Source organism: Antechinus flavipes, chromosome 1 (assembly GCF_016432865.1).
Source record: "Antechinus flavipes isolate AdamAnt ecotype Samford, QLD, Australia chromosome 1, AdamAnt_v2, whole genome shotgun sequence".
NCBI classification, from domain to species: Eukaryota; Metazoa; Chordata; class Mammalia; order Dasyuromorphia; family Dasyuridae; genus Antechinus; species Antechinus flavipes.
In genome coordinates, this window is record NC_067398.1 from 122856671 (window position 1) to 122882617 (window position 25947).

The 25947-nt window shown below is 37.5% G+C and overlaps 1 protein-coding gene across 1 annotated transcript in view; it reads left to right on the plus strand.

The window, feature by feature from the left end:
- Nucleotides 1–25285, plus strand: part of EGFLAM (EGF like, fibronectin type III and laminin G domains) — a 243022-nt gene extending 217737 nt beyond the window's left edge. Inside the window, exons 19-23 of the mRNA XM_051990183.1 lie at nt 7276–7354; nt 10274–10417; nt 20895–20978; nt 22516–22619; nt 24213–25285. Coding sequence (XP_051846143.1) covers nt 7276–7354; nt 10274–10417; nt 20895–20978; nt 22516–22619; nt 24213–24367 — 566 coding nt within the window. The 3' untranslated portion in view covers nt 24368–25285. The remainder of the gene's footprint in view (nt 1–7275; nt 7355–10273; nt 10418–20894; nt 20979–22515; nt 22620–24212) is intronic.
- Nucleotides 25286–25947: the final 662 nt, after the last annotated feature.

The following is a 25947-nucleotide window of genomic DNA, read 5'->3' on the forward strand; positions in this document are numbered from 1 at the left end:
GATTTACATAGGAAAAAATATGCCAACAGTAAAATTTATTGTTATAATAACATTTGGTAAACCAACATCATGTGCCTGAAGTTGGCATTTAATAAAATACTTTTTGATTGATTGATTGATTGAAAAAGAAGCTATTTCATTTAAAAGTTAAAAAGTTCCAGAGAAGGTACTAATTCAAAATATGTGTGAATTGAAACTCCCTATCCTTGCCACAACACACACACACACACACACACACACACACACACACCCCTGTGACAAGTGGTCATCTAGACTTTTTGAACACCTACAGTGACTGGTTGTTTACCACCTTCCACAGCAGCCCATTCTACTCTGGACAGCTCAGCTTGGGATATCTTTTCTATGTAGAATCAAATGTATTTACAGGGACTACTTATTGCTCTGATTTCTGTATTTTGAGATAATGTAAGACAATGTAATCTCTCCCCCATGTCATAATCCTTCAAATTTTTTAAAACACTTATCAAGTCCATTTCTTCTTCAAGTTAAATATCCCCATTTACTATTTCACAGTGGAAAGTGCTTGTCACCAATAGGTTGCCCTCAAGATGATGATCTTTTTAGCCATGGCAATTGATATAACCCAGAAAAAATTTAAATGATCCTCATTCCTACAGGTTTTTATTTGCATAATGGCAAATGATGACCTAGGGGCAAAGTATAGAGAGTTTTAAAATATCTGAGGAAAAATTGTACGCGGCATCTTTTTCAATGACTAACGAATGGAAATATTAGAGAACATTCACCTATGTCATTACTGATATCCTCACAATAAATAAGACAAAAGCAAGTCATAACTAAATGGAAGAATAGGTCACAGAGTTGCCTTGAAGAGACAAAGAAATTTGTTTCCCTGTGGGCCCAAAGGCAATAGGAATATTATTTAACAGAAGAGTTGTCATATCATCTGGTACTACTCATGACATCCATCTGCAAAATGAACACCACTGAAAAAATTGAGAAAGTCAGTGAAGAACTTAAGAAGACCCTCCAAATCAAGTCAGCATTCTATCAGTAACTTCATACAAAGCCAAGTGCAGGAATAAATAGTGAAAAATACATTTGAAAATAATGTTCAGATTAAAAAACAAGACTTGTCGACTACTCAGAAGTCTCACACCTATATATCATAAATAATTTTTGTCAAAGAGGGCTAGAAGTCTCTGAACATGTTGAATATCAAACAACATGTACAAACACACACACACACATGTAATTAATTATATGTTAACAGGAAAAAATTGAAGTGGGAGTCACTGTAAAATATACTGTATGTAAAAGGAGCAAAGAAATTAGAAAAGATGATAATGATAAAAAGAAGACATTTAATTGCAACAATTTTATCCTAATCTATTCAAATAAGCCTTTGCTGCAAAAAGGTGGAAAACAGAAAAAGACTAAGAGATCCAAGATAATCACTATTTCTAACAGCTTAACTGGTATGTAACAGTCATCATAACAGAACAAAAGATCCTAGAATCCACTTTTTTTCTTTTTGCCAAGCTGAGTGATAACCACCAATTTAGAAGAACAGTACCATCAGTTTAGAATAAAAACTGATTTTTAAAATAATGAAAGAATGTGGCAGACAATTATGAACCTTATAAAATATTAAGAAGCAGTGGAGATGAAAAAAAAAAGTTTGCAGAAAACTTATGAGATGTTATTCAGCCACATCATTCCCCAAAACATTCACAGATTAAACTGGCAGGAATACAACAAAGAGATGGCAAATGGAAACAATTTTTGCATTTATTAAATCAGTGTCCATCATCCATGCAATAGAAGTACCACATTTGGGATCCTAGCACCTAAATACCTTTGTACTTTGTGAGATAGTGCAAATGGCACTTAAGAAAATGAAATTGGCAACAACAGCTGGAGGATACCAAAAGCAGCCTGAGGAAATTCATGTTGAAACTGTCACAATCTTGAAAGCATGGAGATTATTTGACAAGGAAAGTGAAGACACTAAAATAATAGAAAAAGTCACAAACAATATTTATTATCTCCCCCTCAAAATAGGTAAATGGACATAAGGACTGCTGATTTATTTGCCTTACTTCTCATTATTAATTTTTAAAAATAATTCTCTATAGATGTATAAAGTATATTCTTGATGAAAATATGAAAAGGGGAAATGTCATGATTTTGCAAGTGATTTCATATGGGAGACATACATGTAGTGACACAATTAAAAAGGACATCTATTCTAGATAAAACAAAATCTTGAAAGCATTGAGAGTTTGCCTTATGAAGGGGAAGAGATAGAAAGAATGGAAGATATTTCTACTCTAAAAAAAGTAATAGAGAGTACATCAATACCTACTGAACCATATGCCTGTTTTCTTTTTATTATAAACTCTTTATGAGAATGACTTAAACATACAAGGGCATCCTTGCCACAAATGTGAGAAAGGAATAGGCAGGTTTTTGCAAGCCATTTTCAATAGCAGACTAGGTATTTGTGATCACACTATTGACAAAGGAGGAAGAAAACAAAATCCCTTTGTGTTTATCATTTATTGATTTCCAAAAAAAAAAAAAAAAAGAAGAAGAAGAAAAAATTCTTTGCTTGGAATATAACCTTAGAGATTCTCTTATATGTGTGTGTGAAAATCATATGGAATCTCTTGATAAATTCAACTGCAGAGCTCTCACTTCAGTCACCAATGTGTTATTAATGTCAAGAGAGACATAAAACAGGAAACTTTATTGCCAAAGTTATTTAATAGTGTCATGAAGAATCCACATGAATAAAGAATTCCCTTCAGATGTCAAAGTCTTTCAGATACACTTATTTATAAATGATACAAGTAGGTTTCTAAGACCAAATAAATGATTCTAAAAATGTAGAAGTAGAGAGATATCTGAAATGATACCAATGAGTGAACAAAACCAGCTTCCTTTCTATAGGGATGCTTTTCAAATCTTTGCAGCTACAAATGCTACGACCTCTCCTGGACACTGTAGCAAATCCCTCCCCAGCATCTTGGTTTTTCATATCACTCCATTATCACTTCCATATCACTATGAACCACTTGGAAGAATAGGACATTAGATGAGCACAAGATCATTTGAATTCCATCCTTTTAGACTCTTCCATGCACCTCAGGGACATTTCCCTGGAGTTTAGAAGTCAGTATTCCATATGATCGCTAGGTGGAGGTATTGCTCCATTAGCTGCTTCTAAAAATGGCATACTTAGCTAACTCCTTCAAGCCACGCTGAAGTAGATCAGAAAGGCAGTCATCTTAATTGGATCCTTTGGTGTGCTGTTAAAAGATCTGATCTTGCTTTAATCAGTAATGATACAGCAGAGAGTTGGTGTTCCTGATGTGGATTATGAGTTTCCTGTTATATTGAATAGTTTCATATCGCATTTCTAGGTGTCAAATATATATCTAGGTTGTTAGGTTTTTTTAAGCATAAGAAAAATAGCACAATAATTAAGTGGCAGAGTGGGTAATGTGCCCAGGCCACTTTCAGAAGATCCCAAGTTCAAATCTAATTTCAGACTCTTACTAGCTGTGTGACTCTGGGCAAGTTACTTTATCACTCTGTTTGGCTCAATTTTCTCATCTGTCAAATCTGAGCTGAAAAAGGAAATAAAAAGTCATCTGGGATTATAAAGGGTCAAACATGACTGAAAACAATTAAACAAGGAAAAAATTTTCAATACAGATGGACCCCAGATAAAAACTCACCTAGTAAACGTAGACAGTTATATTACTCTTTACAAACAAATCTGGTATCATACCTTTGTGAACAGATGAAGGATTTGGGGGATGTTTAAGCCAAAGAAAGAATACTGGAATACAGGTGAGGGGAGCACAACCACTATCTTTAAATCTGGGAATTAATAGGTGTGGAAAAAGAATTAGGTGATTTGGGGGTACAGAATTAGGATTATGGGTAGAAATTACAGGGGCATAGTTTTGTCTCAGCAAAAGGAATATTCCTAATATTTTGAGTAATCCAAAATTAGAGTGGGCTGCCTCATGAAGTAGTGAATTCTCTGTCACTGGAAATGTTTGGGAGTAGAGTTTGGAGGCAGAGCTGATCATCTATCTAGGGAAGGGAATATAAGCTTTGGGTGGAAAGTTGATGGCCTCCAAGATCCTTACTAATTTTATTAATTCTATGAAGTAACCAGTTTGCCTAGAGAAAATGACTCTATTTACAAAAAAATTAATTATATATAACTCTGCAGGAGATAATGTTAAGGTCTCTTCTAACTTTCACATTCCATGATTAATCCGTGATTCATCACTTCTACTGCCCATAAAGTTCTTAGACACATTATTTGCATTTAAGTCCCCAGTTTTTAGTACAGAATTAAACATTTATTAAGTACTTAATAAATATTTGTTGACTGATTTATTCATTGATTTCTATTATGTCAGAAAGAGTTCACCTCTCCTTTGTTCACCACAATATAATCACATAGACCATCTTTTGAAAATCATTTGCGATTCAGATTATTTTGACACCTAAGAAATTAGAAAAAGAGAGGAAGCAGTTGGCATGGATTATTTCCTTTAATCTATTTGCTCTCCTTTGCCTTTTGTACTTTCTTCATATAGACCTGACTTACATAAGTTAATTTATCTTTTACAAGCTTAGCAAGAGCTCTGCCACAAAGAATATATTTTGCTATTCAGTTTAAGAAATCTTTATTAATTAAACCTCTGTTCTATGCAAAGTATAATACTAACATGACTAGAGAAATTTAGACAGAGTGAAATTATATCATGGAGCCTCAGGTCTGCTAATAGACTGTAAGCTATTTGAGGACAGGAATGATAGACTTTTGTTTTTTGATTTGGTCTTTTGTAGCACAATGCTTTGTATGTAGTAAATGCTTAGTAAATGTTTGTTGAATTGAACTAATTGCAAGTAAATCATGTCTAATTAGCATCTTCAGTTCTAGAATTTGTGGTTTCTTTAACCAACTCTCAAATTTTGCAGAAACTGGATGCTAGCCAGGTCTAGGATCAGCTGGGAAAAGGAAGCTTCTAATGTTTCAGTGGGGGTTGATGCCCAACATTGCCTACATCAGTGGTGTCCAACTCAATTGGAAATGTATCCCTGCTACCACATGTTGACTTAAAAAACCACAAATTAGCAATATCTGTGTGGTATTGTGTTTCCATTTATTTTGTTAAACATTTCCCAATTATATTTTAATCTGGTTCTGGCCACACTTGAGAATGCTGGGACCAGAGACAGTGGATATATCACCTGTGACCCACATGACAGTAATACTGGGGCTCTAGCCTGGGAACCCAGAGGAAATGATGATATTACAATGACTCTCCTTATTTTGTTTTATGCTGGCCCCTTGCAGAGTGTGGGAATTACTGCCTCAACAGTAAGTATAATAGGTCCTTCAAGAAGAATGTTATTTGTGGAAAATTACTCTCCAGAGTTTACTACCACCCTCACTCCTCCACCTAGCAAACACAAATGCACTCCCACTTGAAGTCTGGGGTTACCAAACTCAGTTCCCAACCTAGGGTTGGCTGTCCAAGAGTCATTCTTATTAGCTCTTATTCTTCTGACCTATAATACCACCAGTAGAGCTGCCCTTCGCACTTAGGGAAGGGCAATAGCCATTGAACCTTCCTCCCTTAGTAGAGCAGCCTCCTCACTCAAAGGGAACATATATGCCCCAGAGCAGAACCCAAGGAACAGAATACTTATTAGAGAATCAACACACAGCTGAACTATGAGCTCTAATCTTCAAGCCTGCATTTTTGAGCCTCTCTGTACAGGGCTGGTGTGTGACAAGTATGTTCAGACCATTTAAAGAAGTCCAGGAGAAGGTCTTTTGGCCCTGGATTTAGCATTCCTGGCCAACAACAGCAGGGATTTGGCATGACTATAAAACTCACCCTGGGGGCAAGCCAGAACTGGGCAGGGGCCCCTTGGTTTATGTTTAGTTCAGTTCATTTTGGAAGATTGGGTCAGAGCCGGAATCTTCCTGCCTGTCTTTTCTTTCATCATCAATTATCTGAAACAAGATGCTTGTGATTCTAAGAACTTTATTTTTTCTTTCCTCCTTGAGCTAATTCCTCTCTCTATGTCTTTCTTTGCCTCTGACTATATCTTTCCATCTGTCTCTTTGTCTCCATCTGTCAGTCTGTCTCTCATTCCCCTCCCTCTCTGTCTCCTTTTCATTCCCCTCCCCCATTTCTTTCCTTTTCCTTTTCTATCTACTTCCTTCTGTTTTTATATTTTTCTTTCTGTTCAGCCTCTTTCTATTTTTCTGCCAGCTTTTTTTCTACTCTAATCCCCCTCTTCTCCATTCCTTGCCTTTGATACTGTTTTCCCTTTATTTCTTTGCCTCTTCTTCCTTTCTCTGCATCTTTGACCTCCCTTGTTTTCCCCTTCATTTCCCCTTCATTTACACTTTTTCTGCTCTCCATTTTTTTTCTGCTATTTTACCAACCCCTCCTTTGTCAGCTTTTGTACTCTTGATTTTTTCCCCTTTTCTTTGTCTTTCTTTCCAATCCCTTTTTTTGAGTTAGTAGTATATCCCAGAATCTCCCATCATTGTGTGGGTAGATGTCCAGGTCAGCCAATTCCTTTCTAAAGCCAGTCCTCAAAGGACAATGATACATTTGCCCACCACCCCACCCCACTATTGGTTCTGTTTTCATTTCAATAATCACACCACCATTTATTTGAGGATGTCCTTGGATGGATTCTGGAATAGATTATTTTCAAAGAAAAAATCCTAATAAACCAATGGGAATTATTTTGTCTTCCTGCCTGGGAGAAGAGCCAGGCGTCCCCCCAGATACTCAGCATATGGCCCGAGACCTGCTCCTTGACCTCAAAGAGTGATTCTGAACAGGACTGATTTTGACAGATTACACATAGAGCAAGCACTTTCCAGAGAGATATGTTCGGCCCAAAAAGTGTTAAATGACACATGCATGTCAGCCCAGATAAGGGATTTAACTAAAGCTGATTGACCAAGGTTAGAAAGAACCAATCAGGACACACTAATTTCAGGCAGCTAGGGTAAGGGAAAACCAGGCAAGACAATAAATTTGTTACTAGAGGGAGGAGATTTTTGAGTTGCTTAGCATAAGATTGCGCCCAGTTGATTTTTTTTTTTTTTTTTTTTTTTTGTATTTTTCTACCTTAAGGTTGGCTCTTGGGTCTAGAGTATATACACATTGACCCAGCTCTATTCCTTAGAATTACATACCTATCTCACATCAATTCTGTTTTTCCTCCCAGCTATCACAGAAGCCATCGAGATCCCACAGTTTATTGGCAGGAGTTACCTCACCTATGACAATCCAGATATCCTGAAAAGGTATTGAATTTCTAGAAGTCTTTCAATTTCTCTTCCAGCTTTCTGCTAAGCCTAAAAGCAAGCATTCTCTCTCTTTACCTCTGTCTTTTAGAATCCTTAGCTCCTTTTTAGAACTCAAGTGCCACCTGATGGGATAGCAATAACTCCTGAAATTATTTCATATTTTTTTTAGCATCTATTTTGTGTCTACTCAGCTCTGTCCTTATTATTCCCTTCCAATAAACTATAAATTCCTTGAAGCCAGAGACTGTTCCTGTCTTTGTGCATGGTGCTCAGCACTTACTAGGTACTTATTAAATTGTAAACTGCATTTGAATTCTCCTATTAGGGAAGTGATAAAGCTTCTGAGGGATTTCAGATCAGGGATTTCTAGGGCTTTTATCCCTTTCAAACTTGTTGTATTCTGATTCTAAAATTATCTGATTAAGCCTTGTCTAGGAGGAGAAACCTCTTAACAACCTTAAAACAAACAAAAGAAAAGTAATCACTAGTCTTTGAGGATGGGGAAAGCCAAGCTGTGGCAAGAGCAAATAGGGAGAGTTCAAGGTCATGGATTAGATCACTCTGACTGCTGCCTGCAGTCCTAACCCTGGCCAATTGTCTTCCTAAATATACACTATTGACCACAGAGGGCCCTGGACAAGAAAGAAGGCATGGTTGAGCTCTTTGACCATCAGTAGAAAAATAAGTCAAAGTTCATGCCTGTTTGATGATCAAAGTAGGTGAACAGTAATAGCCCAGGAGAATGTTGTATGACCTTGGGCTCTGGGTGATGAGGCTTTAATTTGGCCTTGAATCCCATGACCATCCTCACCTAGTACTTAAGGATTCATCCCAGGAGGATCTCAAGTCCCAATGTACACTACTTCCTACTAGAACTATTCTGCTTTAGCCAGAAATTTTGAGGGTCTTCCCCTCCCAGATTCATGCATTTATTTATTTATTTATTTAGATTTTAGGGGGACTAAGCTAAAGAGGAGATGCTTTGCCTCAGTTGCTTCCTGATTTTAATCACTGAATGGGTGCGGCCTCAGCCAAACTAAGACTTGTTGAAGACCTTAAAAAGACCAAGATCTCCCACTTCATCATTGGCTAGGAGACACTAGAGCCCTGACTTACCCTGTTGCCCCCAAAATATCACAGAGACTGGTGTGTCATCTACCCTGAAGGCCAGCAGCAGAAGGGCATCTTAGTTGACCCTAAAGATCCCCTTTTAGGGATCAATTCTAGCTGTCACTGCTTTAGGAATCTGTCTTGGTTTGGGAGCATGGCTCATTGAAGGACCTATTTGTGGTCGTTTGATCTTGAGCCATTTATTCTGCCTCTCTAGATATCAAGTGTCCTAATCTGGAAAACGAGGAAGTAGAATTAGTCTTATAGACTAAAACCTATGATTTTAATGATTCTGCTTTCCCTGATCTACTGAGAGATCCTTTCTATGCTCACTAATCAATATACTTGAGTCATATATATCATGTAGCTTTGTCTCCAGCTAAAATTCATATATCCTTTAGAATGAGGGAAATTGAAGAAGTTTAGAAGTCCCACTGTTTTTTTTTTAAGTTTGTTTATTTTTAATTTCTGAAGTGTCCCCTATCCCCTCCTTTCCATACCCATTGCCACTTTACTAACTCAGGCTCTTATTTCTTCTCATCTGAAGTATTCCAGTATCTTTCTAACTCATCTGCAACCCTCAGTCTGACCCTTTTAAAATTCATCCTTCACACTGATGAAGAAATGGACATCTCTTTTTTTTTTCATTTTTAAATTTTTTTCTTGTTTAAATTTTAATATTTCCCCCAGTTACATTCAAAACAATTTGTTTTACATTTGTTTAAAAAGGGAGATATAATCTTCCTTATTTCTGCCCACAATTAAGAAACCACAAGTGAAGTTGGGCAAAACAAGAAATGCACATCTTTGATCATTCCACTGCTTACGAACAAGTAACTATTCATTGCTAAGGCAGGAAATGTGGGTTTTTTATCCCACTTCAGACACCTTATACATATGGAAATATAGATAGATAGATAGATAGATAGATAGATAGATAGATAGATGGAAATCAGTAATTGGACCTCAGTTTCCTTATCTGTAAAGATAATAGTTACAATACTCATGGGTTGTTTCAAGTAAAGTGCTTAATAAACCTTAAAATATCAAATTAATGCATTAGTACTACTGTTGTTGCTGAATAAAATAAAATCTCAGCCCTCCCCAATCTGAATCTAACCTTCCTTTCCTATCTTATACTTTAAAATTCTATATTTTAGCCAAATTAGGCAACATACTATTGCCCTATTTTGCCCTCCCCCTTGCCTGAGTTCAGCTTTTCTCTTCTGGTATACTTCATTACTTCCTCCTCTACCCTCACTCTCTATCTTTTCATTGTCCCTCTCTCCTTCCACTGATCCTTCCCCACTCTTTGTGGTGGTAACTATACTATTACAGCCCCAGGTGGCACACCATGCTCTTAACCTCAGAATTTCTGCTAACCATGTTTTTTTGGTACCAAAAAGAAAAGAAAAAGAAAAAACAGAATACCTGAAGCTTGTCTTTCAAAAAATGGTTAGCAGAGAAAAGCTACTAAAAAAACTCCTTAGCCTTGGGCTTTGGACAATTCTGTAGTATAAAATACCTCTGGGTATAAGGAGAGGTACTTTAACTACAGAGCTTTACTTTGACAGTAATAGCCCATGCTACAATTTGAGTCAACTAACTGATTTCCAAGGCTGTGGCACAATTTCAGGAAATCCTGTTTTTAAAAGAGGGGATCTGGAAAATCATAGTGCTCAGAATTGGAGACTCACAGACCTCTTGTTCTAAGCTGGCAGGCAAGCTGGTGTTCATAGAGAACAGATGTTAATGAACTTATTCAATCAGACTTATTTTTGCTTCTCTTCCCCCTCCCCTCTTCAGAGTTTCTGGATCACGTTCTAATGCCTTCATGAGGTTTAAGACAACAGCTAAAGATGGGCTGCTGTTGTGGAGGGGAAACAGTCCTGTGAGACCCAATAGTGACTTTGTTTCTCTGGGTCTTCAGGATGGAGCACTCGTGTTCAGGTAAGAGATGAACCACTAGAACTGAAATTGGAGTTATTATTGCTGAGGAGTAGAAAATATGGGAAGGAGGTTCTTATAAGATATGGAATTCTGTGAGTCTACATTTCACTCTAGTATTTATCAGGCATTGAATACTGGAAAGAACATTTGATCTGCAGTGAGAGATTCTCAATTCAAGTACCTTTGGTCTGCCATTCAATCTCAATAAAAATTAGTTCATCTCTCTGGGCCTTCATTTATTCATCTGTAATATGGAGTTATATTATTCTCTATGATCCCATCCAGCTCACCATCTATGTTTTCATGTACTTCTTTTTATCTTTCCCCCTCCTCTTTCTGGCCTCTCCTAATATGTTGTTGTTTTATATAAATTAATTCCTCCTTTCAACTTCCCTTCAGGAGAAGGAAGTAGTTTGTGGCTTTTCAAACCACAAAAGCATGGCTACTCTTATGTCATGTCATGTTTTAGGGGAATGGTATTGAACACAAATAGACACAAGGACCACTAATCCAGGGCTTCTTAATCTTTTTCCACATGCAATTTGTTTTCACTTGACAAATTTGGACCCTGATTTATGGGTATAATAAAATAGGTATACAAATCAAACACTTATTGGTAATAAATCATAAAGAAATTTATCTTAAAACAATTCTTTGATATACATATAGTTTTACCATTGATTAAAGATGAAAGCAAATTTGTATACTAATGAGATGAGTATGCTTATTAATTTATATATAAAAAATTAAATTTTGGCAGAATACTTAATATCTTTTATTGTTGCTGAATTTTTTTTTGCAGCCCTCACATTCAGTTTTGCTATTCCATATAAGGTCATAATCCATAGCTTAAACTTTGTGCTAATCCATAAATAAGCATTTTGGAAGAATGCATATTGACATAGTTTGAAAATATAATATGAAATCTATTTTATTTCATTTCATTTATTTTAGTAAATATTTCCCAATTATATTTTCATCTATTCTAATACACTCAGGAATGCTGTGAATCACAGGTTGAGTACTTCTCATTTAGAGCAATAACATTGATAGATTTGAGAAACTACTGTGACTTCTACTTCCTCCCATAAAGGATCATCTATCAGCTGACCATAGGATTATACCTTTAGAGATAGAAAATCATTTGTATGAGGTTATTTAGATATTATTAGAGATCATTTATTTTAACCCTTCATTTTATAGAAAGAGAAACTGAGGCAGCATGGAGGAAGTGGCAGAGCAAGAATTTGAACCTTTTGGCGTCATATCCAGTGTTCTTTCTTTTTCTGCTATATGGCTTTCCACCTTTTCTATCTGTTCTGACATTCACATACTCCCAACAAACAAGCACTCTGTTCTAATCAAGCAAATCTCCTTGCGATAAAGTTGCCTCTTCCCACTTTTTTAGGCTTCAGTTTCTTCATCTGTGGAATGGGCACTGAAGTCTCTTTTAAGTATAAATCTGTGGTCCTATGAGTCAAATAAGTTGCCTGAGGCACTTAAGTATTTAACTGATTGGTCCAGGGTCATATACCTACATTGATCTCAGACTTTCCTGACTTCATGTTCAATTGTCCTCTCCCTACCCTTGGTGGGTCTCTCTTCATTTGTAGAAAAGGAATAATGATTCGTGATTGCCCACCCTCACAAGGATGTGGGGAGAATGTTTTACAAACTTAAAAGTGTTATATCCATTTGAATTGTCACTTGTTTTTTGTTATTTTACAGTTACACTTGAATTTATTGATTGAACATAAATCAATCTGAAGGAGAAATGGAGAGAGGCAATCTCATTCTGCCTCCTGGCAGATGCATTTGTTTCTACCACTACCTCAACACACACACACACACACACACACGCACACACATGATCATCTAGTTTCTAATTGAGCATATCTGCTCCCTGGCCAAAGTGAAAACTTCTTGAAGCAAGACCTGGACCTTCTATTTGTTTATATGCACCCTTCTCCCCTGTCCTACCCCAAGCACACATAGCTCAAGTATACCACAAAGATTTCTGAACTAAGTCAAATTGAAAGGGAAAGGAAGACAAAAGACTTGTGCTACTGTTAAAACTTTGCTTCCTGGAAACAGTGGGAGAAGTTGAGGTCTAGATAGGGATTCATCCTGTCAACCTCAGGACATTTTGTTTGAGCCTCTGAGACTATTAATTATTATTATAAATTCTACATTCTGTATATTGCCATATAAAAGACTAAGTGGTAAAATGGATAAAGTGCTAGATTTGGAGTCAGGAATACTCATCCTCCTGAGTTCAAATCTGGCCTCAAATACAGCTGTGTGACCCTGGACAAATTACTTCATTTTGTTTGCCTCCATTTTTTATATATGTAAAAAATGAGCTAGAAAAGGAAATGGCAAACCATTCCAGTATCTTTGACCAGAAAACCTCAAATAGGGTCTTGAAGGAGACATGACTAAACAATAACATTATATTGCCATATACAGAACCTCTCTGATGGAAATAGGATAGGGGGTACTGTGATTTTTTTAGGAGGAATTTTGGCTCCAAGCAAAGAGGTAATAAGCTATCATTTCTCTAAATATGCAGGAACATGTTCTTAGTCCCAAATAATACCTCAGTTTTGATCCAATTCAATTTCACAAGTATTTTTTCTTGTTGCTAAGTTGTTTTGGTTTTTTCTTTTTTAGTCATGTCTGACTCTTTTTGACCCCATTTAGATTTTTCTTGGCAAAGATGTTGGAGTAGTTTGTCATTTCCTTCTCCAGCTCATTTTCTAGGTGAAGAATTGAGGTAAACAGAGTAAGATGAGGAAATATTCGAGGCCAGATTTGAACTCTGGAAGAGAGCCAACTCTAGGTCTATCACTTTATTTACTATAACACCTAGCCACCCAAGCATTTTTAAAGCATTTACTATGTAACAGTGTGGAACAGTAAACTTGGAGTCCTGGGATCAAATCTCAGACATGAGAAAGGAAAGACATTTACTACCTGTGTGACCACCTTAATTTCTCTGGGTCTGGGCCTGTTTCCTCATCTCTAAAAGGAGGAGAATAGACTAAATGGACCTCTATGAGAGACACTGTGTTACATGCTAAGGATATAGAAACAGAAATTAAAACAGCCCCTGTCTGGGGCAGCTAGGTGGTACAGTAGATGAAGCACCAACCCTGAAGTCAGGAGGACTTGAATTCAGATCTGATCTCAGACACTTGCCTCGGCCGAAAAAGCAAAAACAAAAACAAAAACCGGTACCTGCCTGAATCCTTGCTGTCCTGGGGAAGGGGAGAAGATAAGGAAAGGAGAGGGGGAAAAAAACTGGAATACAAAATCTTACAAAAATGAATATTGAAAAACTATATATTTGGAAAAATAAAATATTATTGGGGGTGGAGGGGAGGAAGTATTCTTCCTAAAAAAAAAAAAAAAAGCAGCCCCTGCCCTCAAGTAATTTACTGTTTTCTTGGAGGCTTAGGTATGGAGGGAAATGACATACACAGATGAGCAAATGTGTAACATATACAAAATATTTTCAAAAGAGAGAACGAATGGATACACTCAGCAGTGGCCTCTGAGATAAACCTTGAATGGAGTCAGAGCTTCTCAGGGGAGTGCACTTAATGAGATAACAATTTGGTTGCTGGAGACTTAAAGCTCTTGAGAGATTTAGCTATGCTACATTATTTCACTTCAACTTTGTTCCCTTCTGCCAGATCGGCCCCCAGACACAAACAGCAAGCCTGTAGCAGAGCTTAGGTTTCAGACTCCTTGCTGGAAGGCCATTTTCTTGTGGTTTTCCTGTGGTTAACCTTGCAAAAGGCCTTAAGTGCATGATTGTGCCCAAAAATGGGAACTGAAACAGTAGCTATGCCCCGGGTGGGAACCTGCCCACTTTCACCCAAAACTGACAGCTGAAAGCTATTCACCTTCAGCCATGAAAAGGGATGACACAATAATAGGGAAATTTGATCCCCATCCAGTACAACAGGCCAGTCCCCCAATCCCTTGGCAGGCTAGCTTCCCAGCCCCTTAAGCCAGCCTTCCCTCAGTTCCTTAGCAGACCAGCCCCCAGCCCTTAGCAGACCAGCCCCCCAATCCCTTGGCAGGCTAGCTTCCAAGCCCCTTAAGCCAGCCTTCCCTCAGTTCCTTAGTAGGCCAGCCCCCAGCCTTTAGCAGACCAGCCCCCCAGCCCTTAGCAGGCTAGTCTCCCAATCCCTTAGCAGGTCAGACTTGCTCTCACACTAAAGATTCTATAGCAACCACCCACTTTTCCCCAATCTCTTGATACCTTTCTGATGACTCCTCTCTCTCCCAGATACCTCCGAGTTATTATAATTTATTTCTCAAGTTTCTGAAAACTGACTCTAAAGTGTTTTCCTCTCAGCTGGAGGTGGAGGATATATTCTCTGCATAAAAGGCACAACTCTGCAGATATCCAGCTGGTCTAAGCTCAGTCTCCCAGGCTCATTGCCTCCTTCTCTGCCTTCCTTCCTATCCCACCTGTTTGGCACCTGGAGCCAGATCTACTTGGGAGGTTGGAAGGGTGAGAAGATGAGGCCTTCCCTGAGCCAGACCAAGACTGGGCAGAATAGCAACTGCAGGAACTGGAAAGAGAAGGCAAGTTTATAGTGTAGTGGAAAAGGCATAAGGCACCAGATGTAAAATCAGGGGAGCTAAATTAAAATCTTAATCTCTTCTGGATGCAGTTTTCTCACGTGTTAAAGAAAGGGAATCAGCTATATGTTCTCTCTAGGCCCTTCCAGTTCTAGGTCCTATACATTACTAGCCTTCAAAAATGATGATACCCAGCTTTGCCACCACCTCCCCCCTTTTTCTAGGCTTCTAATATCCCAGAAAAAGTTCTGATGTATATAGGATCATAGAATCAAAAATATAATGCTGGAAAAAATCTTAGAAGTCATCTAGTCTATTTTACAACCCTTTCATTTTGCACATGAGAAAACTGAGACCCGGGGAAGTTGGAACTTGCCCAAAATCACACAGGAAAAAACAGCAACAATAACAAGCATTTATTAATGTTCCAGGCCAGTGCTAAGCACTTTACAAATATTATCTCATTGAAGACTCACAAAAATGTGGGAACTAGGTGCTATTATTATCCCCATTTTACTGTTGAGGAAACTGAGGCAGACAGAAATTATGTGACTTGTTCAGTGTCAGAGATCTAGGACATGTCAGCTTTCTGATGTCATTGGTCCTCTTCAACAAAGGACAAATAACTCTAGCTGCCTCTCTATAGGTGGTTTAATTCTAATCAGGACTTGGGCATAAATAGCCAAGGCAAGTTTTGAACCTAAGTCTTCTGATTATGAATCCAGTGTTTTGTTTCGTTTTTTCCCACTGAGCCATGATTCCTAGAATCAACGCGCCCCACTCACCACTCCAATCTTTCCAGAGAAGAGATTCAGATTTGTTCCTTCTTCCCCATCTATTTCCTTATTCCCCCAAAAGCGGCACATTACACCTTAGTGAAAACCACTAGGAGCAATTAGATGATGCATTGAATAGAATGCCAGGACTGGAATCAGGAAGATTCATCATTTTGAGTTCAAACAAATCTGGCCTCAGTCACATAATAGCTGTGTGATCCTAGGCAAGTCACTTAACCCTATTTGCCTCAATTTCCTCAACAGTAAAATGGGAATAATAATAGCCTCAGTTTCCTTATCTGTAAAATAAGTTGGAGAAGGAAATGGCAAACCAATTCAGAATCTCTGCCGAAAAATCCCAAATGGTGTCCTGAAGAGTCAGGACTGAAAACTACTGAACAACAAAAAAGAAAGCCAAAATATGACAATGAAAATAAGGAACAAGGGAGGTTTAATAACAGAGGGAGAGGGAGAAGTTTAGAAGTTACAGAGGTTTCTATGAGTTCATAATTGTTCTTTAGCTACAAAGATGTGTGTAGATATGGTAGTTCCATCTTCCCTCCTCCTCTCCCCCACTCCCCGCCATTCCCTCCCTAGGTTATGGAAATCAAGTGAGATGGCACTTTGGGGGAAAATGGCAAAAAAGTTTTGCAAACTTTCAAATACTATACAAATTAGAGTGATTATTTTATTGTTGATAATGCTCATCAGGACCCAATGTCATGGAAGACTGATCAATGGTTGGAATCTTTTCCCAGGGTCATCAACCTTTCTAAAAGGATTAAACCTCTTAAGCTGAGATGGGAATTATGAAAAACCTATAAGCCTCAGTGTGTGGCCAAAATATAAAGTATTTCCTTCAAGGAAAGTTATCCCTCTGGTGACATTCTCATGCAATAAAGAAAACAATGATTTTATAGTGTAGTTGGTTTTCTGCCCACCAGTTTCTCAGTCTTGCTTCTTATTCATTCATTCATTCATTTATTCATTCAAGAATCATTTGGCCAGCAAATAATTAAATCTGTGGCTACATCTAAACAGCCCCAAACAAGAAGTCATTTGATAAAGAAAAATAAGTATTGGAAAAATAAAAAAAAAAAAAAACAGTCAATTTTCCAAAAAATAAAAGGACATCTTTATCCCATAGTTTAATTTGAGGTAGTCTTTTCCAAAAGGACATCCTTATCCCATAATTTAATTTGAGGTAGTCTTTTCCCAGGCTTAAACACTGACTTACTCTGTGACCCACTGGCCTTTAGATCTTTCTGACCTGTGGTCATTAATGAGATGACTTCTATGTGGGTTTGTAGCTCCTTTTTCTAGGGAAATTAAAGACTTTAAAGCAGTAGTTCTCAAACTTTAAATAAAACCAGTAGAATTCTACATTAAAATCTTCTTAAATGACTTTTTGGAAAATGCTACTTCTAGTAAGTCCAAATGATATTTCATTTCATCCTCCCTCCCCCCATCCCAAACCTTCCACTTAAAAAGATCAGCAACTTATTTATAACATGAGCTTAGAGAATTACAGGGGACATTGAAAAGTTAAGGGACCTGTTCATGGTCACACAGCTAGTATGTCACAGGCAGGCATCGAACCTGTGTTTCTGACTCTAATACCATCCTTTTCTCCTCTGTGTCATGCTACTTTTCACTGAACTTTTTTATTCCTACTCAAACTACTCACAGACTCTTCCTCCTCATCATACTTCATTTACAAAATTAATAACATTTGTCAAGAGGTCCTCCATTGTAGCCTCCTTCTCAAATCATTTTATTCAGACATCTACTAGTTTATCCTTTATTCTGGTTTCAGATAAAGAGGCACACCCTTTCTCCTTACTAAAGCAAACTCCTCTATATATATATACCCTTGAATCCCTCCCAAGTTCTCTAGCAAATTGTCCCCACGATCTCCTTCTCTACCCCTCTTTCCCTCTTTCTCGTGTGTGTGTGTATGTGTATACATACATACATATATATATATATATATATATATATATATATATATATATATATACACATGTGCCTTCCCTACTGCTGCCAGCAAACACACTCATGTTCCCCGAATCTGACCAGAACTGCTAGCTTTAGTCCTATATCTCTCCTCTTCTTTATCATCTCTAAACTCTTTGAGCAAACTGTCTACAACTGATGACTCTACTTTCTTTCCTCTTACTCTCTCCTAAACCCTGTATTGCAGTTTTTGGTTTCACTCAATTGCAAATGCCCTCCTCATAATTATCAATAATCTCTTAATTCTCAAATCTAGGACTTTTCTCAATCCTGAATACTTTCAATTTTGCCAGCACTTGACATTATCAATCAATTTATCCTCCTGTATATTCTCTGCTCCGTAAGTTTTTATTATAGTTCTGTAGTTCCACTTATCTCACCATACTATCATCCTAAATTTTTTAGCCATACTCCCGGGAAGGGGGGAGAGGAATATTTTCTCTACTTGTTGCCTTAACTTTTTCTCCTCTCACTCATTTCTTAATCCTTCTTTTTCTCTGAGTCAGAGACAGAGATGAAATGGAAGTACATTCTATACCTGACAGACAGACAGTATAAGAGCATGGAAATGGAGAATAGAATGTCTGCCAGCAGGAACAATAAAATGGACAATTTGATTAGATAGTAGAAAGCAAGAATAATAATAACATATGACAAAAAGGCTAGAAAGGTAGATTGGGACCAAGTTGTGAAGGGCTTTAAAAGTCAAACAAAGGAGTTTATATTTTATCCTATATGAAATAAGGAGATTTATGAGATAATAGGAAACTTATTCATTAGGAAAATAACTTGCTCAGTAATTGCACCTGAGTAAAATCACATTGATAGATGTATGGAGGATAAACTGAAGTGCAGAGAGATGTGGAAGGGAGACTAATTAGATCATTATGATAATTCAGGCAAGAGATGATAAGGACCTAAAATAAGGAGGTCACTGTGAATAGTGAGACTCAAGGCATACTCAAGAAATGAATAGGCAAACTCAAGAAATGTCCTAGAAGTAGAAATGATAAAATGTAGGGAGTGGAGAATTGAAGATAACATGAAAGTTGTTAACCTAGTTGACTGGAAGAATGGGAATTCCCTAAATAGAAAAAGGATAGTGCAGGATATGGGATGTGTTGACCAAAAAAGGGGGGAGACAATGAATTTTGTTTTGAATAAATTGGGATTTTGTATGAGCTATCTCGTTTGCAGGAGAAGAGCAATAGAAAGACTGGAGCTAGAAAAATGAAATCAGGGAGTTATTTGCATAGAGGCAAAAACTAAATCCATGGAAGTCAATGAAAGAGTATAGGGAGTGGAGAGAAGGCCCAAGACAGAGTCATGGGCTAATGGTGTAATCAGAGCCAGCAAAAGAGGTTGGAAAAAAAAACAGACAGATAGGAATAAGAACCAGGAGAGAGTAAACAGAAAAGAAGACCACTGATCAACAGGGTCAAAGACTGCAGCAAGGTCAACAAAGATAAGGTTTGAGGAAAGGCCATTTGATTTGGCAGGTAGGGATCCAAGTTAATTTTAGCGAGATAAGTTTCAGTTAGTGGTGATCAAAGTAAACTGCAAAGGATTGAGAAATGAGTAAAAGGAGAGAAAATGAAGGCAACAAGTAGAGAAGATTGTTTCTTAGAAGTCTGGCTAAAAAAGGCAAGAGAAATATAAGATGATATTGTGATGAGATGGGTAGAATTATAGAAGATAGCTTGAGTTTTTTTTGTTGTTTGTTAAGATATGGAGATTTTTGTTAAGTATGGTCTTTGCCATTTTCAAATGGCAAAATAAATAGTTTTAAAATCAAAATAATGGTTTTTAATTTTAAAAAAGCTTTATTTTAAAATGTTAAAATCAGTCTTAACTCGTAGAAGAAATATTGGCCACAGTTCATTGAATTCTGCTCTTGATCAGTTTTCATTCACATTATTGTTTTAGATTTTTGCTTTGACTGAATATACACATTTTAGACCACCATTATAGACAGGTTTATTTTATGTATTCTTTTCTCTTTTTGTTGTTTAATAATTTTCAGTTATGTCCAACTCTTCATGACTCCTTTTGGGATTTTCTTGGTAAAAATACTAGGTTAGTTTACCATTTCTTCTCCAGCTCATTTGACAGATTAGGAAACTGAGGCAAACAGGGTTAAATGACTTGCCCAAGGTCATACGGCTAATTGGTGTTTGAGGCTGGATTGGAACTCAGGTTTTCTTGCCTCCTGGCCTGGTACTCTATCCACTGTGCCACATAGCTGCTCCATTCTCTAAATGAATATAACTATAGAAAAGTGTTTGCTTCTAGGCCAACGTAATAATAACTGACATTTTGATAGGACATTAAAGTTTATAAAAGTACTTTACAGTCATTATTTCATTTGAAATTCACAATAGCCTTATGAAATGGATAAAACAGACTATTTTATAGCAAGATAAATTGTATCTTATCTAGAATCACAGAGATAGTCAATGTCTGAGGCAAGATTTGAACCAGGTGTTTCAGCCTCTATGTCATTACACTCTACCACACAAAGCATGGTTTCTTAATCCAGGGTCTGTGAATTTGTTCTTTTTGATATTTTAATCATTGCATTTCAATGTAATTTATTTATTTTGTAATCTTGTATATCTTATTTTATCCATTTAAAAATATTCTACAAAGAGGTCTATAGGCTTTGCCAGACTGTAAAAGAGATTCAGAAGATTCAAAAAAGTTAAGAACTCCTGACATGAAGGGTCAAGTGAGTTACTAGAGCCCTGGGGCAGCTCTTTCCTGTCCCCATTCACTGCTGCTAATGCCCCGTCTTGATTCTGATGTTCCTGGTGGGTCAGGGAAGTAGGTGTGGTGGGTGTCTTGAGATGGAATAGAAACCGTATTATAAATGGTGATTAATTTTAAATGAAATAATTCTCTTAATTAAAAAAAACTTTCGTGTCAATAAAAGTTATTATTAAATAAAAATTAAAAAAAACTTTCAGAGACATTATGAATTCAGTAGGACTTTGTAGATTTTGTGGGAAATGCACCAACATGGTATCTATGGGAAAAGTTCTCAAGTTTTACTCTTTTCTCTGCTTTTACCCCAACTCTGCTTCCAGCTACAACTTGGGCAGTGGTGGTGTTTCCATTGTAGTGAATGGATCTTTCAATGATGGCCGGTGGCACAGAGTAAAAGCTGTCAGGTGAGTAAGGGTGATTCTTTGGGGCAATCAAGGCCAAAAAATAGGGGTCTGGCTTTGGTTTAGCACTATCCCTCATCCCTATCTTCCAGTCACATCTATGTCTCATCCCACCATAATCATATACATAAACATGCATGGCCTCACCTTAGGGATCCTACATCAATGTCCCAACGTTTCTGGACCCAATTCTCTTGAACTAAATATTTTGTCTTTAATTCCAGATTTTCCCAAATTCCCACTGGAATGCTTTCTCATCCCTGGCTTTCTAGGTATCTCATGCATCTCATGGATTTCACAATTAGCATTATAGGGCATTTTACATCTATTCTATCTCCACCCTTCCTCATCACTCAAATTTATTTGTCCTGTATCATACCCTTCACTTCAGGGTGACTTCAAGGACTGACTTCTATCTTCCAATTAATTTCTTATTAACACATTAATATTGTCTAATTTATGGGAAAAGACTAAAGGACATGCCCTGGATTCTCTTTTCTCTTTTCTTCTTGTTCTTGTTCTTCTTGTCCTTGTTTTTGTTTTTCTTATCATTATTGTTCTTGTTCTTATCATTGTTATTCTTCTCCTTCTTATCTATGTTGTTTTTCTCCTTGTTCTTTTCCTTTCTTCTTCTTCTCTCTCTCTCTCTCTGTCTCTTTCTCTCTCTCTCTCTGTCCCGTCTCTGTCTCTCTGTTGTCTATTTTCTCTGTGTGTGTCTAAGTCTTATTCTGTCTCTGTCTCTCTCTCTCTCTATCTCTTTGTCTCTCTCTCTCTCTCTTTCTGTCTCCTCTCTCTCTGTCTCTCTAGCTCTCTCCTTCCCCCTTTCCTCTTCTCTTTCCTTCCCTCCTTTATTGTTGTTTGTCCTTAATTCTTGAAGAGGACCATGACATCAAGGAGATGATACCATGACATGCAAGTGAATTAGATTTAAGTGAGGAAGGGCTGTGCAAGGTCACCTACCTCACTTTGGCCATTTGTATTTAGTGGCCAAATATAGATCAGAACAGCCAGAAATGGCCCTGGATGCAATGGTCTTCAACAGGTCTAGTTTGACTGAGGCTGCACCCATTCAGTGATTAAGGCTAAGTAGCACTCTTTCATCTAGTCCAAAAACAAAAACCTAAACAAACAAATCTGAGAGAAGACTCTCCTTTTCAACAAAGAATCATATCTAGCAAATTCATCTTGGAGGCCATAGCAGGGGACAGATAAATGAACAAGCAAAAGGCCTGAAACTGAGCTCTAATCTCAGGGCAGAAGTTTTTATTCTCTTTCTATTTTGTACAATCCATTTTGGGTAAGAATGAGAAGATTGGAGTCATAGGTGTTCATTATAGGCCAGAAAGTAGGTGGTCATTCTGTGTTTCAAAATCCCCTTTGTCTTCTGTGCTCCCCCATCCCACCCTGGATACTAGAAATAGGATTAAAGTGTTAGTTCTTGAAGACACCAGATTTGGGACACCATTCTCATGCTTAATCCTCATCCTTCATTAGATGCTGTCTATAAAGTAACCATTGAAAATGGTGACTATCTTTCCAGGGATGGCCAGTCTGGGAAGATAACTGTGGATGACTATGGAGCTAGAACTGGCAAATCCCCTGGACTTATGAGGCAGCTGAATATCAATGGAGATCTCTATGTAGGTGAGTTTGGTGACAGTTGGCTTTTATTTACATTGGTATTTCCTGTTTGTTAAGGTATGGATTCCTTTTAGCTGTTAGTTCCAGTGACTAAAGCCAAATGAATGACAGGCAGGAAATTTGGGAGGTCTTTAATTCTTCCACAGTCAAACCTGGGCTGGAAACCAGGGCTGGAAGGGACTTGCTTAGAAACCCCTTTGTGTTTGGGCCAATGCCATGGGAAAACAAAGCTTTTTTGTTTGGGAAACAAGAACTTGCCAAAACCAGGTACTATCTGGAAGGAAGGAGACGTTCTTCTGTTCCCAGGCACATCTCTCCAATCCAGCAAAGACTTAGGAGGAGCAATGAATTTGCAAACTTTCTGCATATAATAAAAATAAATAAAATATCCCTTTATGATTAATAATATGTTTAAATTAGTTAATAAAATGGGATTAATGGAAAAAATAGTAAATGATGTTTAGCAAATTTGCTAACTCATTTTGTTTGAAGTTGGTATAAGTCTCTTCTTATACTTCACATATCATTGAAATTAATATTTATTGACTGAATGAAATCCCTTGAAAATTTTACCAATGACCATTTTGTTCCAAGGAACAATATAATATAATATATTATATAATATTATAATATAAATGTATAATATAAATATAAATGTAATATAAATGTATACTTGTGCCTATTTACTTGACTCCACAGTTAATCATAAGATTGGTTAATATGATAGAAAAGGAATAAATGTTGGATAAATGACAAATGTTGGAGAAGATTGGGACAATTGGGAAACTAATGCATTGTTGGTAGAGTTATGAAATGATCCAACTGTTCTGGAGAACAATTTGGAACTATGCCCAAAGGACAATCAAGCCATGCTTACCCTTTGACAAAATCATAGGAGAGGTGAAAGTGAAATGTTAAAGTCAACTTGAGATTCAGCTGTCTTGACCTTGTTAAATTGACTGAAGGGATAGATCAGTCAGTCAGTCAATAGAAACAGTGGGTACATCAGCATGTTGGAAAGATTCAGGAAATATGACATATCTAGATTGGAAAATAATTGCTTCCTTGTATTCTTTCCTGTTCATAGCATACCTGGAGTATTGGGCTTAATTATGGGGTCATAGCTAAGAAAAGACAATTGAATTCTAACATTACCCCTTTGAACTGGAGCAAACCACTTCATTTCTCAGGGCCTTAGTTTCCTTGCCTGTAAAAGTGAGAGTATGGGACTGCGTGACCTCTGACCTGTCTTCCCACAATAAATCTGTGATTCTGTGATCTATGAGAAGCTATATAGCCTCTAGAAAAATACATCCAGTATTATGAAGAGTATTATTCAATTCATGAGGAAAAAAAAAACTAGAATGTTTAGCACACACTAGAACAGACTTGAGAAAAGGAATTAGGAGTGGGGGAATTTGAGAGCTACCTTTTAAAATATTTAAGGAACTGTCACATGGAAGAGTGATTAGAATGACAGAAGGCAAAAAAAAGGTCAAAATTTAAATCCCTGCCAATTGTGAAATATTGTGATTCTCTAGTCTTGTGATCTCACCTTTAACTCACTCTGTCTCCTTCCCTCTCTGTCCCTGGCAGGTGGAATGAAGGAAATTGCTCTGCATACAAATAGGCAATACATGAGAGGTCTAGTCGGCTGTATCTCTCATTTTACTCTTTCTACTGATTACCATATTTCCCTAGTGGAAGATGCAGCTGATGGGAAAAACATCAACACCTGCGGAGCCAAGTAAGCACAGCCAAACTTTCCCAAGGGAAAGTGAGGATTATTCCTCCAGAAGCCCTGTGTCCCTGCCATCCAGCCCGATGCTGCACACCAAGTCCCCAGGGCACTCTTTCCTCATCAAAGAGGAAGTCACCCTGATGAGAACCTATGGACTGGACCAAGAGAGGAAACCCAGCAGCTTTCCCTGTTGACACTCTATGGACCAAATCTCACTGAATCCTCTGTGTAGGAAATGTCAGACTGTCCACTGAATGTATAGTGACTAATGAGATCAAACATCAATGAAAATTCCAGAGATCACTGTGCTGTGATGAATAGTTCAATGACTTTGTTGTGAGTCATAGTGCTTTCTTTTTAAACATCCAGCAGAACAGTATTAAAATGCTTTTCTTCACTCCTGATTCATGATACTTTTAATGACAGCAGGATGACTATGTGACCCCAAACTTCCCCTTTCTTACCCTGCCCCATGAAATTGCTTAGTTACCTGCTGCTATATCCTCAGCACATTCTGGGCATGCCATGTATATAAGGAAACAAGAAATTCAACCCTATGGAAGCTATTTCAGAACCATTATGGGGACTGGAAAGGTCACCCTTACTATTAAAAGTCTCCTTTTTTTTTTTTTCAATAATATGAACCTCAGAAAATAGACGCCATGTTTTTGTAGAAATACTTTTGTATGTGTATATTTTTATAGAGGCAGAACTGACCACATCGTATACTTTGGAAAGTTTCGTGAATTCCATATGCTTCAGTCCTTGAACATTTTGCATTTGAATACCATTTGGTTTGGTATCTGTGAAGGGGCAGGGGCAGGGTGGACAACAAGGAACCAGATAATTCTCTTTTGTCAATATGGATGACTCAGAGTGTATGATTATGAAACTTTCCTGACCTAAGCTGATTAAAGGATTGAACATATGTCGTTCCTGGATATTTCGCCATTACTTTTTCTGTTGAGTGGGGAGAAAATTAGTGAAATCTTAAAAAGTGGATAACATTGATTTGTTCGCTCATTTATCCATTCATTCATCCATTAATTCAGTCATTTTCCTTCATTCATTCTACTAGTATGGTTGCTTACCCCTTATAGTAGTCATATTCCTGAAACCTATAAAAACTGACATTGTTCACACTGAAGCCTTTCTCATGACTGAATACAGACACAGCCATCAAGGTGGGGCTAGGGAAGAGCTGTCCTTCCAAAAGGTCAGCCATGGGCTCTTTGATGTCTAGGCATATGACTCTATAGCCTGAAGAGTATATCCCAGTAGCATGACTATCTGAGGGAAATTTGAGCTGCACACCCTGTCCACACGAAGAGCTGAGAAATCTGACCTGACTGAAGAAATGAACTATAATTAGCCCCAGTCATGGAATCAGCCTTTTTCATTCAACATATATCCATTCTGTCCCTGCAGTACAAAAGGCACCACTGTACAAGGTTTGGGGTGAGGGGAGCAGAGGCACATGAAAAGAATGATTTTCATTTAGACACATTTGTGGATTATATATTGGTCACAACTTAGTTTCTCCCAGCCCTGTGAGATTGAGATATATATATATAATCTTTATTATCCTTT